General features: G+C 44.9%; 1 protein-coding gene across 1 annotated transcript in view; it reads left to right on the forward strand.

Moving 5' to 3' along the window:
- The first annotated feature begins 403 nt into the window (after positions 1-403).
- The window catches only part of LOC306928248 (homeodomain-interacting protein kinase 1-like), a 33,937-nt gene continuing 20,254 nt past the window's right edge, over positions 404-14,086 (forward strand). Inside the window, 9 exon segments of the mRNA XM_079508216.1 lie at positions 404-924; positions 2,809-2,969; positions 4,746-5,054; positions 6,314-6,543; positions 6,545-6,793; positions 9,675-9,866; positions 10,568-10,749; positions 11,855-11,978; positions 13,487-13,606. Of these exon segments, the coding sequence (XP_079364342.1) occupies positions 2,885-2,969; positions 4,746-5,054; positions 6,314-6,543; positions 6,545-6,793; positions 9,675-9,866; positions 10,568-10,749; positions 11,855-11,978; positions 13,487-13,606 (1,491 nt within the window). The 5' untranslated portion in view covers positions 404-924; positions 2,809-2,884.

The raw sequence follows: 14,086 nt of genomic DNA on the forward strand, positions 1-14,086 counted from the left end.
TTTGCGGTACCAACATCAATACAGAATGGAATTGTTGTGGACAAAATCTTATCCAACGATAACACAATATTCTTTAGTTTTTGGGTCTGAGAGAGGCTAAATGTCATCAAACCATTTGATTCAGACCATTTTGATGACATTTAAATAAATAATTGAATTACTGTTTATTTCATTGGCCCATTTGACTGTCAAGGGTTCTCCAGGAAGAAACCCTAAATACAAAGTTATACACCATTGCACACAAAAACGACTTCAGGGTGTCTAATGAAGTACTGTCACCTCATAGACACATGAAAAACTGGCATGGAAAAATACAAAAACTGTGGCACTCCATCTTTAAGGAAAGGGTTGAAAAGAGAGACCACTGCCATAGGGTATTACGGTAACCCATAGGAAACGGCACGGCAATTACGGTAAATTGCCGGAAATGCCGTGGGTTGGTTTCGCAGTTCAGCTGATAAGGGACGTGGTTGGTTGGAGTATTCCGGCGAGAAGTGGATTCCTCTCCACCGAAAGAACAAGTCCATTTTACGGACACAACATAACCGCCGTTCTACGTTCCTCGAAAACACCACAACACACTACTCTTCTTCTTTGAGACATCCTTCCTAGTGTCACGGATGTCTTCCTCCTCCGTGTGGCTCTCAGGAGACGTTGAAAGGAGAACTATGAATGCGTAGAGAATAAGGCTCGCGCTGTGTGTGTGTGTGTGTGTGTGTGTGCAGCTAGCAGGCAGCAGCAGTCAGACAATGCAGGCCTAGCTATTAGCTAAGCTAACTGTGGCTAACGAATAGCTGCTAAGTTGCTAACTGCTAGCCTCTCCACTGTGCTGCAGTATACTGGGGGATTTAAACCTGTGTCGTTACAACATCAACGACATTTATTTCGACGCTACAGCAGCACAACACAACACAACCAACCCCGGTATGTAATGTCATTTGTCATTTCTTTGGTTTGATGATGAAGTTGTTGGGCTGGGAATTTAATATTAGCCTAAAGATTTAGACTCTGTTAGATGTATTTTTATCGATTCTGTTTCTGTCTTGTCTGACATTTTTCCAAGCTTGTCAGAATCGATCAAATAACATTACGAGAGTATACAAATCAAACAAACAGTGGATATTTTAGCTTGTTTGTTTGTTGTTGGGATGAATTGACTGTGGTTGAAGAAATAACTTGTCTTGTCTGTAACATTTCGGTGTTTTTTTGGGGCCGTTGTTAGCCCCGGTCGTTAGCAATGGATGGTGGTGGTGGATGTCGATTCCTGTATTTTTCCATGTCTGTGGGTTATGTAGAACGGTTTAGGATTTAACTGCATTTTATATTGTCAGTAAGTAAAGTGTTGTAGATGGGTACTAGACTGTTACAGATTGCATTAGTCAGTCGACAAAATGATCATTGCTGAAACTGAAAGCTTTGCTTTTACAGTTGGTGGTGAATACCAGATTAAGTCGGTGTGACGTAACATGTCAAAACACGGGCTTTTAAAAACAATCAGACGGTACTATATATATATGTTTTGGACGAGACATTAGATGTTGGTTTTGTTTTCTGCATCGTTGTTTAATAGAGTTGTTTATTATAAAAGATCAGGTTTTATTTTAGTCCCAACAAATCTCCAGGCCAAAGCCCATTTCCCCATCGACTAGAGCCCAGCCTTTTTCTTTTAGCACAGAAAACTGCCCTGGTTGTTGGTACGTTTTTGGATGGCTAATGGTGTTCCTTTGCTTTGTTTTCTATACATCTACACCATTGCTTGTTTTAATTATAGAGTAATGCCTGTTTTATAGAACATGGCTTGTTTTTAGTCCCCCGACAACACATCTCCAGCCAGCCAGGCCAAAGAGAGCCCATGATTCCCCCCACCGAGCCCAGTCTGTTTTAGTAGCCTACACTAGGAAACTAAGCTTACTAGGTCACCATGTAACATTATCCCCTGTGATCATGAAGTGATCTCCATGGTAGCTCGAGCTGCCTGGAACCTTGATGTGTGTGCTGTGGTCGGGGGTCGGGTCGTGTTGCTCGTGCCATGGACATTGGTGGTCCCTACCCTCTCTCTCTCTAGGGTCCATATCGTATCTTGAGTTATGTCTTGTGAAGGCTAGTAGCAGGATCAATTTGCTTTGCAGCTTGCAGATCCGCTCTAGAGCGGATATGCTGAAAGTGTGTGTGTGTATATATGTATAGTTTCATTATCTAGATATTCCACTGTTACGTTCGTAGCTTATGCATGTTTCATGATAACTACTTTTATGTATGTGATGTATTGCCATGCTTTTTGTTCTTGCTTATTGTAAATTGCTCTGGATTGTGTGTGTGTGTGTGTGTGTGTGTGTGTGTGTGTGTGTGTGTGTGTGTGTGTGTGTGATCTAATGTAATCCTGGGCGCTACACTTCTGTGTAGCCCCTGGGGGGGCAGCGGACTGACCTCGGACTGACCTCATGCTTGTAAAGAATGTATTTTTGAGGGGTGATCCTATGTCCAGTTTTTGGTGTGTGTAACCCAAATTTTGTCCCAACACAAACATTAAATGCCATTGACAATGAATGGACAATTTGAGTGTTTATGTAAACACAAGGAATACCAAACAACTCACCCCTTTACCAACTCGCCCCTTTACCAACTCGCCCCGGGCGTACAGCCGGTGGAACAGCAAGTCATCTAAGTAAATGATGCTCAAACGGTTAAACCTAACCTTATTCCTAACCATAACCTCAGTAAAAATATGCCTAAACCTAACCCTATTCCTAAACTTAACCCCAGTAAAACTATGCCTTACCCTGAACTTATTTCTAACCTTATTCTCAGTAAGACAAAATAAAGAATACAAGAACCGCCGCACCAAGCTGTCGGCGTGAGGTTGACGGAAAAAAGCTGGGGTGAGATGGAAGTGGGGCGACCGTACCCGTTACCTGTACCGTACCTGTTACCAACACAAGCATCGTGTAACATAAACTTTGATGACGAAGGTGAGGACGCAAATTGTGATTGGCCGGCGGAATGAGATGATGTATGATGATAAGAGCGCCCACTCACTTCGCACGGGTGTGATTTATTTTTTTGAGGGGGCACTAGCCCCGCCAAGGCATGGCTTTACGTCATGTGGCAGCAGCAAGTCTATGGACTTTTAATGTTTGTTTAGCGCTCTTTCAACATAAACCGTTTGCCAGCCGAGTCTATGGAGTGGACTTTAATGTTTGTTTAGTCTGTGCACTAAATGACGCGGTGCTGTGAGAGTCATATGGCCGGTATAAATACAGCTCGTAAGTAATTGTTTGGGATTGTCAGACTCGGGGGTTGTCAGTCAGCAGGATGGCCGATCACTGATGCTATGCAGCGGCATCTGTGTAGTACTAGTAACAGTTTGTTGACTCCAGTGGCGATTGGGGGGGGGGGGGGGGGGGGGGCTAATTTAAACAAACAGACTCATGCATATTTGCACCTCGCTGTCGGGAGTAACCTGTCGTGCTGGAGGTGGTGCTGTGTGTGTATGAGGGGAGGGGAGGAGTGGCGGGCGTCGCTTGTAGACAGTGTGTGTTGATGTAAACACAAGTCTTCTGTCTGTGTCTCTCTCGTCCCTCTCTCTCGTCCCTGTATGATGGTGTTGCATAGGGTCTGTGTCTCTCTCCCCCCTCTCTCTCTCGTCCCTGTATGATGGTGTTGCATAGGGTCTGTGTCTCTCTCCCCCCTCTCTCTCTCGTCCCTGTATGATGGTGTTGCATAGGGTCTGTGTCTCTCTCCCCCCTCTCTCTCTCGTCCCTGTATGATGGTGTTGCATAGGGTCTGTGTCTCTCTCCCCCCTCTCTCTCTCGTCCCTGTATGATGGTGTTGCATAGGGTCTGTGTCTCTCTCCCCCCTCTCTCTCTCGTCCCTGTATGATGGTGTTGCATAGGGTCTGTGTCTCTCTCCCCCCTCTCTCTCTCGTCCCTGTATGATGGTGTTGCATAGGGTCTGTGTCTCTCTCCCCCCTCTCTCTCTCGTCCCTGTGTGATGGTGTTGCATAGGGTGGGCCTAATGGGGAAATTAGGTGGCAAAAATGTGCCTGAATAATGGGGTTTTGTATCTACTGTACTGTGTGTAAATACACTGAGGGCCGGGGGGGATAAGCCTCGATCAGTGGTTCTCAAAGTGGGGTCCGGGGACCCCCAGGGGTCCTTGAGGCAGTTGATAGTGATAGTTTGTAACCAAGTGGGCCCTTAATATGGGTTTGTAACTCTTGAGTGTACAAATGGAACGAAATTTGGTTCCATTTTGTACACTTTCAGAGTTAAATTAACATTGATGTTGTACAATACAAATTGGGGTCTCAGAGATAGAAATGCCATTAAATGGGGGGGGGGGGGGGTCCGCGGTTTAATTAGTGTCAATTTGGGGGTCCTTGACGTAACAAAGTATGGGAACCCCTGGCCTAGATCATAGCCAGAGAGAACTGTAGAGTATTCTGTGGCAAGTGGAGCGCTCGTGTGATTTTTCTTTCTGTCTTTCTTCTCTTGTCGCTGTGTGTCTGTGGTCCCACTTTGTTCCGAGTCTTACAGCCTATAATGGGGGGGTTGTGGGTTTATATTACCACCACTCAGTTCACACAGGTGTGATTTTATATACACGCTGAGGAAGGCTTTACGCTGAACCGCGTCCATGTTGTGATTGACCTGCTGCACAATATGCAATAAATGTACCGTTAATGGACGTTTGGAGTGCTGGCTATCTCTCTCTTTAACTCCCATCCGTTCCTTTCATCCCCGCAGCCATCATGAGCTCGCAGCTGCAGGTGTTCTCTCCTCCCTCCATCTCGTCCAGTGCCTTCTGCCGCGTGAAGAAGCTGAAGGTGGAGAGCAACGTGTGGGACGTGTCCACCAGCGACTCCTACGGCGGCGGTGGCTCGGCCTACGGCTTCACGCCCGCCATGGCCGCCGTGCCGCCCTTCGCCCCGGCCCTGGTCTTCCCGCCCGCGGCGCCGGGCTCCCGGGGCCAGGTGGTGGTGCGCGCCGCCGACAGCACGGGCAGCCTCCCCCGAGGGTCCAGCAGGCGCGTCGGCGAACACACCACTTACCAAGGTTATTATTATTATTATTATTACAGTGATGTAAATAGGTTTTCAATGTAATGAGTCCCGGGATGCAGGGATAGTCTTTTATAGATGAGTCCCAGGGATGGTCTTTTATAGATGAGTCCCACTTCAACGACATTAGGAGTCATATTTTGCCATTTTTTTAAAATTATTATAATGTGGTTATATTCATGTAGAAAACAGAATAAATGTTTATTATAACTAAAGCTAGCATAATAAACTAGAATAAAAAACAGTACAGTAGTGCATCCTGTGGATGCAGAGGTCGTTGTTTTATTGCGTCCCTTAACTATAAACTGCGTTTTGGGATGCAAAATGCACCCTATTTTAATCTCCATTATTATTATTATTATTATTATTATTATAACACCTCTTCAGACTCCATCTTAAATGGTGCATTTATATAGCGCCTTTATCCAAGGCGCTTTACATAGATTGTGCATCAATTCACCCATTCACACACACACACACACACACTACCGTGCCAGCACATCAGGAGCAATTTGAGGTTCAGTGTCTTGCTCAAGGACACTTCGACACTAACTCTGGGTTGAGCCCGGGTTCGAACAGGCAACCTTGCGGTTACCGTCCAGCCACTCTAGTCTACCCCTGAGCCATCTTAGCCCGTAACACTTACCGTAGCACGTGCCCTGGCCTCAGCGACCTATGTAACTTAGATATGTATGTAACTTAGATAGCCTTTTATGTAGCATAGCACTCTATATAGTGTATACGCATAGTTTCATAATAATAATACAACTTTATTTGTATAGCACCTTTCATGACATGAAATGCAGCTCAAAGTGCTTTACAGAGCAATGGAGAAAGAAAAAAGAAAAGTAAGGCATAAACATTAAAAATAATGCAGTACAGTACAGTGAGGACATGAATAAGAAAAAAATTAAAAGGTCAATTAAAAGCAAGAGTGTAGAAGTGGGTCTTGAGCTGAGCTTTAAAAATGTCCACAGAGGCTGCCTGTCGAAGGTACAGTGGGAGTTTGTTCCACGCCGTCGGCCCGTAGAAGCAAAAAGCTGCTTCCCCGTATTTTTTAGTTGCCATTTTTTTAGGCAAAGCGAGCAGGCCAGCAGTGGAAGACCTTAGATATTCCACTGTTGGGCTCTTAGCTTACGTATGATTCTCGATGACTATTTTGATGTATTTCTCATGTTTTTGCTTACTGTAAATCGTTCTGGATTAAAGATCGTCTGCCAAAATGCAGCTAAATTGTGAACTCATAAATTGCAGAGACGTCATCGTCGTCGAGCACCACCAGGGGGCACCACCACCACCACCATCGGCACGGGCAGAAGAGGAAGGTGGAGGAGGTGGCGAGCGATGCGGGCGGCGGCAGCGGAGGCGGCGGCGGAGGGGGCAGCGGGTGCGGCAGCGTGCAGATCCTGGAGGAGCTGTCGGCGCCCGCTGCCCCCTACTCCTCCACGCGCACGGGCGGTGGGGGCGGAGGAGGAGGGGGGGGCGGGCACGGGCCAGTCCGTGCCCCACTCGGCACCCACCACCAAGAGCAGCAGCTCCAACGGCGAGGGCGACTACCAGCTGGTGCAGCACGAGATCCTGTGCTCGGTGTCGTGCAGCTACGAGGTGCTGGAGTTCCTGGGCCGCGGCACCTTCGGACAGGTGGCCAAGTGCTGGAAGCGAGGCACCAACGAGATTGTGGCCATCAAGATCCTCAAGAACCACCCGTCGTACGCACGCCAGGGACAAATCGAGGTATTTTAACCCCGTAAAGAAAAACCCTGGAATGTCATCTGTGTCACCATAACCCATTCTGAGCGGGAACCCCTTTTGGTGTTTTAAGCATTATGTTATGCTTTAGCTGTTGAAAAATAGAAGATCTACAAGCTCATAGCGTGGCACCGAGTGCCGCACTACGAGCTTGTAGATCTGCTATTTTTGAAAAATCGTGAAAATGTGGCGAAAATCTTTGAATATATATTCTATCAGAGCGAACGTTTTTAACTCAAATCTTTGCTTCTGGGGGGGTCCCTGGAACAACATATTTTCAGATGGGGGTCGGCGGCAAATTACAGATAATTCTGGGGCTCCTTGACATGAAAATGTTTGAGAACGACTGATATAGAAACATTGGGTTTAACCCTGTGAGAAACACAGACATCGAAACATTGGGTTTAACCCTGTGAGAACCACAGACATAGAAACATAGGGTTTAACCCTGTGAGAACCACAGACATAGAAACATAGGGTTTAACCCTGTGAGAACCACAGACATAGAAACATAGGGTTTAACCCTGTGAGAACCACAGACATAGAAACATAGGGTTTAACCCTGTGAGAACCACAGACATAGAAACATAGGGTTTAACCCTGTGAGAACCACAGACATAGAAACATAGGGTTTAACCCTGTGAGAACCACATACATAGAAACATAGGGTTTAACCCTGTGAGAACCACAGACATAGAAACATAGGGTTTAACCCTGTGAGAACCACAGACATAGAAACACAGACATAGAAACATTGGGTTTCAGAGATGATTTAGAAGACATTTGTAGAATCATCCTCAGGTCTAAATGGGATAAGAATCTTTTAACCGTGCTACGAGCTTGTAGATCTGCTATTTTTGAAAAATCATGAAAACGTGTGCAAATCTTTAACGTCAAGCATTTTTTTAACTCATATCTTTGCTTCTGGTGGGGCTCGGCGGCCAAATACAGATCATTTTTGGGGTCCTTGACATGAAATCATTTGAGCACCACTGACATAGAAACATAGGTTTTTCTGAAAACTCATGATTTAGAACAGGGGTTCTCAACGTTTTTGGCCGGGGACCCCCGGAAATGCTTTGGCAATGTCTCGGGACCCCCGCCCCGCCCCCTCTCGACCCCCAATATAAATTGACTGCTACAATTTAGCTATTGAAAAATAGCAGATCTACAAGCTCGTAGCGCGCCACCGAGTGGCGCGCTACGAGCTTGTAGGTCTGCTATTTTTGAAAAATCGTGAAATTAAAAAAAAATTAAAATCTTATTTTATTTTATTTTATTTTTTAAATAATTTGGGGACCCCCTAAAATAATTTGGCGCCCCCCCGAGGGGTCGCGACCCACGGGTTGAGAACCCCTGATTTAGAAGACATTTGTAGAAACTGGTCTCAATGGGTAAACCCATAAAGACTGAGTCCGATTTAAAAAAAAAACGTCTAAATCTTGACAGTTTTCTGGAAAACGCATGTTGCTACATCAGTGGTTCTCAAACCTTTTCATGTCGAGGACCTCCAAAATATATATATATTTGGCCGCCGTTCAGAAATAGCAGATGTACAAGTTCACAGCGCGTCACTTTGTGGCTATTTTTTTAATTGCCAACGTATGCAAATATGTATAAAGTGTTTAAAAATGATGTGACACTATTAGTTGATTTGGCTGGGGACCCCCCCCAGAACCCACCCGAGGACCCCTGTGGGTCCCCCGACCCCACGTTGAGAACCACCCATTTAAAGCACCAGTGTGTTTTCGTTTGAGGAAGAGATTAAGCCGTGTGTTTTAACGCAACATATAAGGTTACACTTAACTATGCCTCCGACCTCTGAAACAGCTGAAACCTGCAGTTCTGCCCTAAAGTAATTGGAGAACTAAGATACCTTAGTTAGATACCTGACACTTAGCTAGTTGATGGTGGGCTGTACCAACTGCTGTGTCTTTCCACAGAATGAGAGCATTTATTATATTCTCAGGGCTTAAAGTTCTCTGTCCTGGGGACGGATTTCCGGCTTGAGGACTTCATTTGGGCCATTTATGAGATCAATGCGGATCTGCAAAACATATATATAACGGGGGGGTTATGTAGCCATGGCCATGGTGTGAACTGTGAATGACATCAAAACGCAGCATATACTTGCTACTAGTCAAGAGATCTCTCCAAAGTCCAAACTACCAAGCTTCCATTCGCACTCAGATAATATTTACATGGATCAGCTGCTCAGAATGCACAACACGCTGCTGAATGTAACCCGACACGGCCACACAGATGTGTTTGCGTCATGACTCTTGCGCACTGCTGCGCAGAGTAGACATGCAGCAAATAGCAGATCTGGTTTTGTCTGAAAATCATTTTCCGTCTTGTTTCTTTTGTGGGCAGGAACCCCTTTTGGTGTCAGCATTATGTTATGCTTTAGCTATTGAAAAATAGCAGACCTACAAGCTCATAGCGTGCCACCGAGTGGCGCGCTACGAGCTTGTAGGTCTGCTATTTTTGAAAAATCAAAGAACCACTGACATAGAAACATAACTTTTTCAGAAAACTGTCAGGATGTAGAAGACATTTGCAGAATCGTTCCCAGGTCAAAATGGGTTAACCCCTGTATTTCTACCATGCCTATAGGTTCAAATAATGTTGTATTGTCACAAACAAAAACAACGTATGGATTGCAGCTTTGAATGAAAACTGAGGGGCTTTACTAGTATGTCTACTATGTGGGTTACATTAAGTCGCTAGTTCTCAAATGTTTTTCTTGTTGTTCTTGCTATAATTGTATAGCGGTTTTATTACTTGTGTGTAGGCTTATGAACGTGAATGAGTGTTAATGGCTTGTTCCCCCCCCCCCCCCCCCCCCACACACACACACACACAGGTGGGCATCCTGAACCGGCTGAGTGCGGAGAACGCGGACGAGTACAACTTTGTGCGTTCCTACGAGTGCTTCCAACACAAGGGCCACACCTGTCTGGTGTTCGAGATGCTGGAGCAGAACCTCTACGACTTCCTGAAGCACAGCAAGTTCAGCCCGCTGCCCCTCCGCCACATCAGACCCATCCTCCAACAGGTAACTAACCGCTGCCCCTCCGCCACATCAGACCCATCCTCCAACAGGTAACTAACCGCTGCCCCTCCGCCACATCAGACCCATCCTCCAACAGGTAACTAACCGCTGCCCCTCCGCCACATCAGACCCATCCTCCAACAGGTAACTAACCGCTGCCCCTCCGCCACATCAGACCCATCCTCCAACAGGTATAACTCGCTTTCTTTTTGTTGTTTTGTTTATGTACGCATTCAAAAGTAGCAGATCCACATCCACAAGCGACACGTTTTGAGCTTGTAGATTTGTTACTTTTCCTGAAAAGTAAGATAAAAAAATATATGATGTGGTGACATGCATTAAAGGCCGTTGGATCAGGAGTCGAACCCGCGGAACACTGCCAGACTGGATTACCAGCCAAGGTGCCTGGACATCTTGTCTTTTTAGTTCTACTACTCGGTCTCTTTTCCACTAGTCCCTCTCTGACATTTTAGTCTAGTTTTTATTTGTTGATGAAATTGACTGTCAATATATTTTGTCTCAGTTTTAGGCATCAAGGCTTAGTTTTTATTTACAATTTACAATTTAGGCATTTAGCAGACGCTCTTAATCCAACCCGCTCTGTGTCTCGTCGTCCTCCAGGTGGCCACGGCTCTGATGAAGCTGAAGAGTCTGGGTCTGATCCTAAATGTGTTTAACCCGCTCTGTGTCTCGTCGTCCTCCAGGTGGCCACGGCTCTGATGAAGCTGAAGAGTCTGGGTCTGATCCACGCTGACCTGAAGCCAGAGAACATCATGCTGGTGGACCCTCTCAGACAGCCCTACAGGGTGAAGGTCATCGACTTCGGCTCGGCCAGCCACGTGTCCAAGGCTGTCTGCTCCACCTACCTGCAGTCCCGCTACTACAGGTATGGAACCAGTGTGGTTTCTGGCAGCAAATGTTAGATTTTTAGTTTTGAATAGTTTTCATTTAGTCACATTTTAGTCACCTGGAATGTTTTAGTGTTAGTCTAGTTTTAGTCGACTAAATCTACAGTTGATTTAGTCGAACAAAATGTATTTTGGCGAGCCTTGATGCCGTCGTAATGACTTTTCACTTGCTGAAAATAGCTGATCTACAAGCTTCACAACGTGTCGCGCTGTGACGCGTTGTGAGCTTGTAGATCAGCTATTTTCAGCATGCAACTAATTGTAAAATTACTTATGCTGGATCTCTTGTCCACTAGTCCCTTCCTAACATTTAGTCTAGTTATTTGTTGACGAAATTGTCAGTATATTTAGTCATAGCTTAGTATTTATTTAGTTTCCATTTAGTTTTCGTCAGTGGAAAAAAAAGCTAGTCGACGAACATTTTTCGTCTTAGTTTTAGTCGACGAAATCAACACTGGTGTGTACACGTCTATGTAGTCGCGTGCTTTGTCACGTTTCTACCACCAGAGGGGTGTGTGTGTGTGTGTGTGTGTGTGTGTGTGTGTGTGTGTGTGTGTGTGTGTGTGTGTGTGTGTGTGTGTGTGTGTGTGTGTGTGTGTGTGTGTGTGTGTGTGTGTGTGTGTGTGTGGCCATCACGATTACAATAGACGGCACTCGGTGCCGTGCTATGAGCTTGTAGATCTGCTTTTTTTTCAATAGCTAAAGTAATGCTTAAAACAGCAAAAGGGGTTCCCGCCCAAACTGGTCTTCAGAGTGCTTGTATATCGGTGTGTCCTCAATGATATATTGATGGCATCATCATCATATATTAAATATATGATGAAATATAAGAAAAACAGGCTGTAAACCAAGAGGATTATGTTCTATTGTTCTTGTTCCTGTCTGCTTCTGTGAGTTGTGTCCTGTAATGTATTGTGTATGTCCTGTCTGTATCTTGAATGGTGACGTCATGGACGCAAAGCAAATTTCAGTGAAAGCTGACAATAAAGTTGTATCGTATCTCCTGTACCAGTAGATTTAATCGTGGGTCTTTTCTGCTCTCCTGTACCAGTAGATTTAATCGTGGGTCTTTTCTGCTCTCAGGGCTCCAGAGATCATCCTGGGCCTGCCGTTCTGTGAAGCCATCGACATGTGGTCCCTGGGCTGTGTGATCGCTGAGCTGTTCCTGGGCTGGCCTCTCTACCCCGGAGCCTCCGAGTACGACCAGGTCGGTAGAACCATGCTACATGCAGTGTGGTTTTTGGCAGCGAATTTCTATTTTAGTTTTTAGTCGTAGTCTCTTGAAACGTTTTCATTTAGTTTTAGTCGTGGTCTCTTGAAACGTTTTCATTTAGTTTTAGTCACATTTTAGTCACCCGGATTGTTTTAGTGTTAGTCTAGTTTTAGTCGACTAAATATCATAAGGTTTTTGTCGGCTAAATCTACAATTGATTTAGTCGAACAAAATGTGTTTTGGTGGGCCTTGATGGTGCCGTAATGACTATTTATACACTTGCTGAAAATAGCCGATCTACAAGCCCACAACGCGTCGCCCTGCGACGCGTTGTGGGCTTGTAGATCGGCTATTTTCAGCATGCAACTAATTGTAGATCGGCTATCTTCAGCATGCAACTAATGACTTAAAGTGGATCTCTTGTCCACTAGTCCCTTCCTAACATTTTAGTCTAGTTTTTATTTGTTGACGAAATTGTCAGTATATTTAGTCTTAGTTTTAGTCACCATAGCTTAGTTTTCATTTAGTTTTCGTCAGTGGAAAAAGGTAGTCGACGAACATTTTTCGTCTTAGTTTTGGTCGACGAAATCAACACGAATCAAGACATGGCTTTTCAGGCTGCCTCTTATTATTTTCCATGGGGGAAAAATTAAGTCAACTTTGCCCTGAGAGGAATTCTAGCCTAATAATAACAATATATATTTATAGAGAACACTTCATACATAAACTTACTTACTTACTTACTTCAGACATAAATGTAGTTCAAAGTGCTGTACATTCAAGTTAGAAACAAGTAAAACAAGTTAAAATCATAAAATGGGTCAAATCTGTTAACCCATTCAGTGCCGTACGACGTGTGGGAACGTCATAACTAATCCAACCGACGGGTTCCTAGGACGCATTTTCATGGATATCAAACGAGAGAAAAATATTCTGAATTGTTTTTCTTTTTTTTTTTTGGAGTTGGCCTCCAAGGCCACCATACTCCTTGCTCTTCGCACTTGGTCCCGTTTACTTCCCAGTTTACCGTTGCAGAAAGAATCCCTCGTATCTCCTAATCTAGGGAGCTCTCCATGGTTTTGACCAGATGGATATACTAAGCTCTTCATTTCTGACCTGCCTCTCGTTCAAAATATGAACGCGAGGGATTATCAAGCGACTTTATGGTAACGATAGCGAGGTAATCAAGCAAAAATATGTCGCGTTTTTTGTCCGGAACGGAAGGGTGGGGGGGCTTTACAGAGTAAAAGAGGCCATATCTTCCGGGCACCCCGAGCTTCGATTTTGAAAAATCTCAGTGCCGATTGTGTTTAAATGGAGCCTAATAAAGCAGCTGTGGGCAAACCTTTTTATGGCACGATATCACTTGGCCGTTTTCCAAGGTGATTGGTCACCCAGTGCGACCCACCGTTCACATCTTAATACAGGCTGCTAATTGTTGTTGTTGTGTTTGTGTCCAGATCTTATTACAGGCTGCTAATTGTTGTTGTGTTTGTGTCCAGATTCGCTACATCTCCCAGACCCAGGGTCTGCCTGCTGAGTACCTGCTGAGTGCTGGAACCAAGACCAGCCGCTTCTTCAACAGAGGCCCTGACTCGAGCTATCCTCTATGGAGACTCAAGGTACATAGAGGATATCTATGGAGACTCAAGGTACATAGATACTCTGTCTAGCTATCCTCAATGGAGACTCAAGGTACATAGATAGATACTGTCTAGTTATCCTCTATGGAGACTCAAGGTACATAGATAGATACTGTCTAGTTATCCTCTATGGAGACTCAAGGTACATAGATAGATACTGTCTAGTTATCCTCTATGGAGACTCAAGGTACATAGATGCTCTTCTTTAAATGGACTCTATGCACACATGTATGTATGTATATGTATGTATGTATGTATGTATGTATGTATGTATGTATGTATGTATGTATGTATGTATGTATGTATGTATGTATGTATGTCATATTCTTTTTTTGAGGGCCTATATTCTAACCTGACTCCGCCAGATGGGGCAGCAGAGAGTACACTGGGTTCCCCCCTCCTGCCCCAGCTGGCGGAGTCAGGTTACCTATATTCAGCTATTGATGTAGATTTTCGTCT

The sequence above is a fragment of the Electrona antarctica genome, assembly GCF_951216825.1.
Source record: "Electrona antarctica genome assembly, chromosome: 8".
NCBI lineage: Eukaryota > Metazoa > Chordata > Actinopteri > Myctophiformes > Myctophidae > Electrona > Electrona antarctica.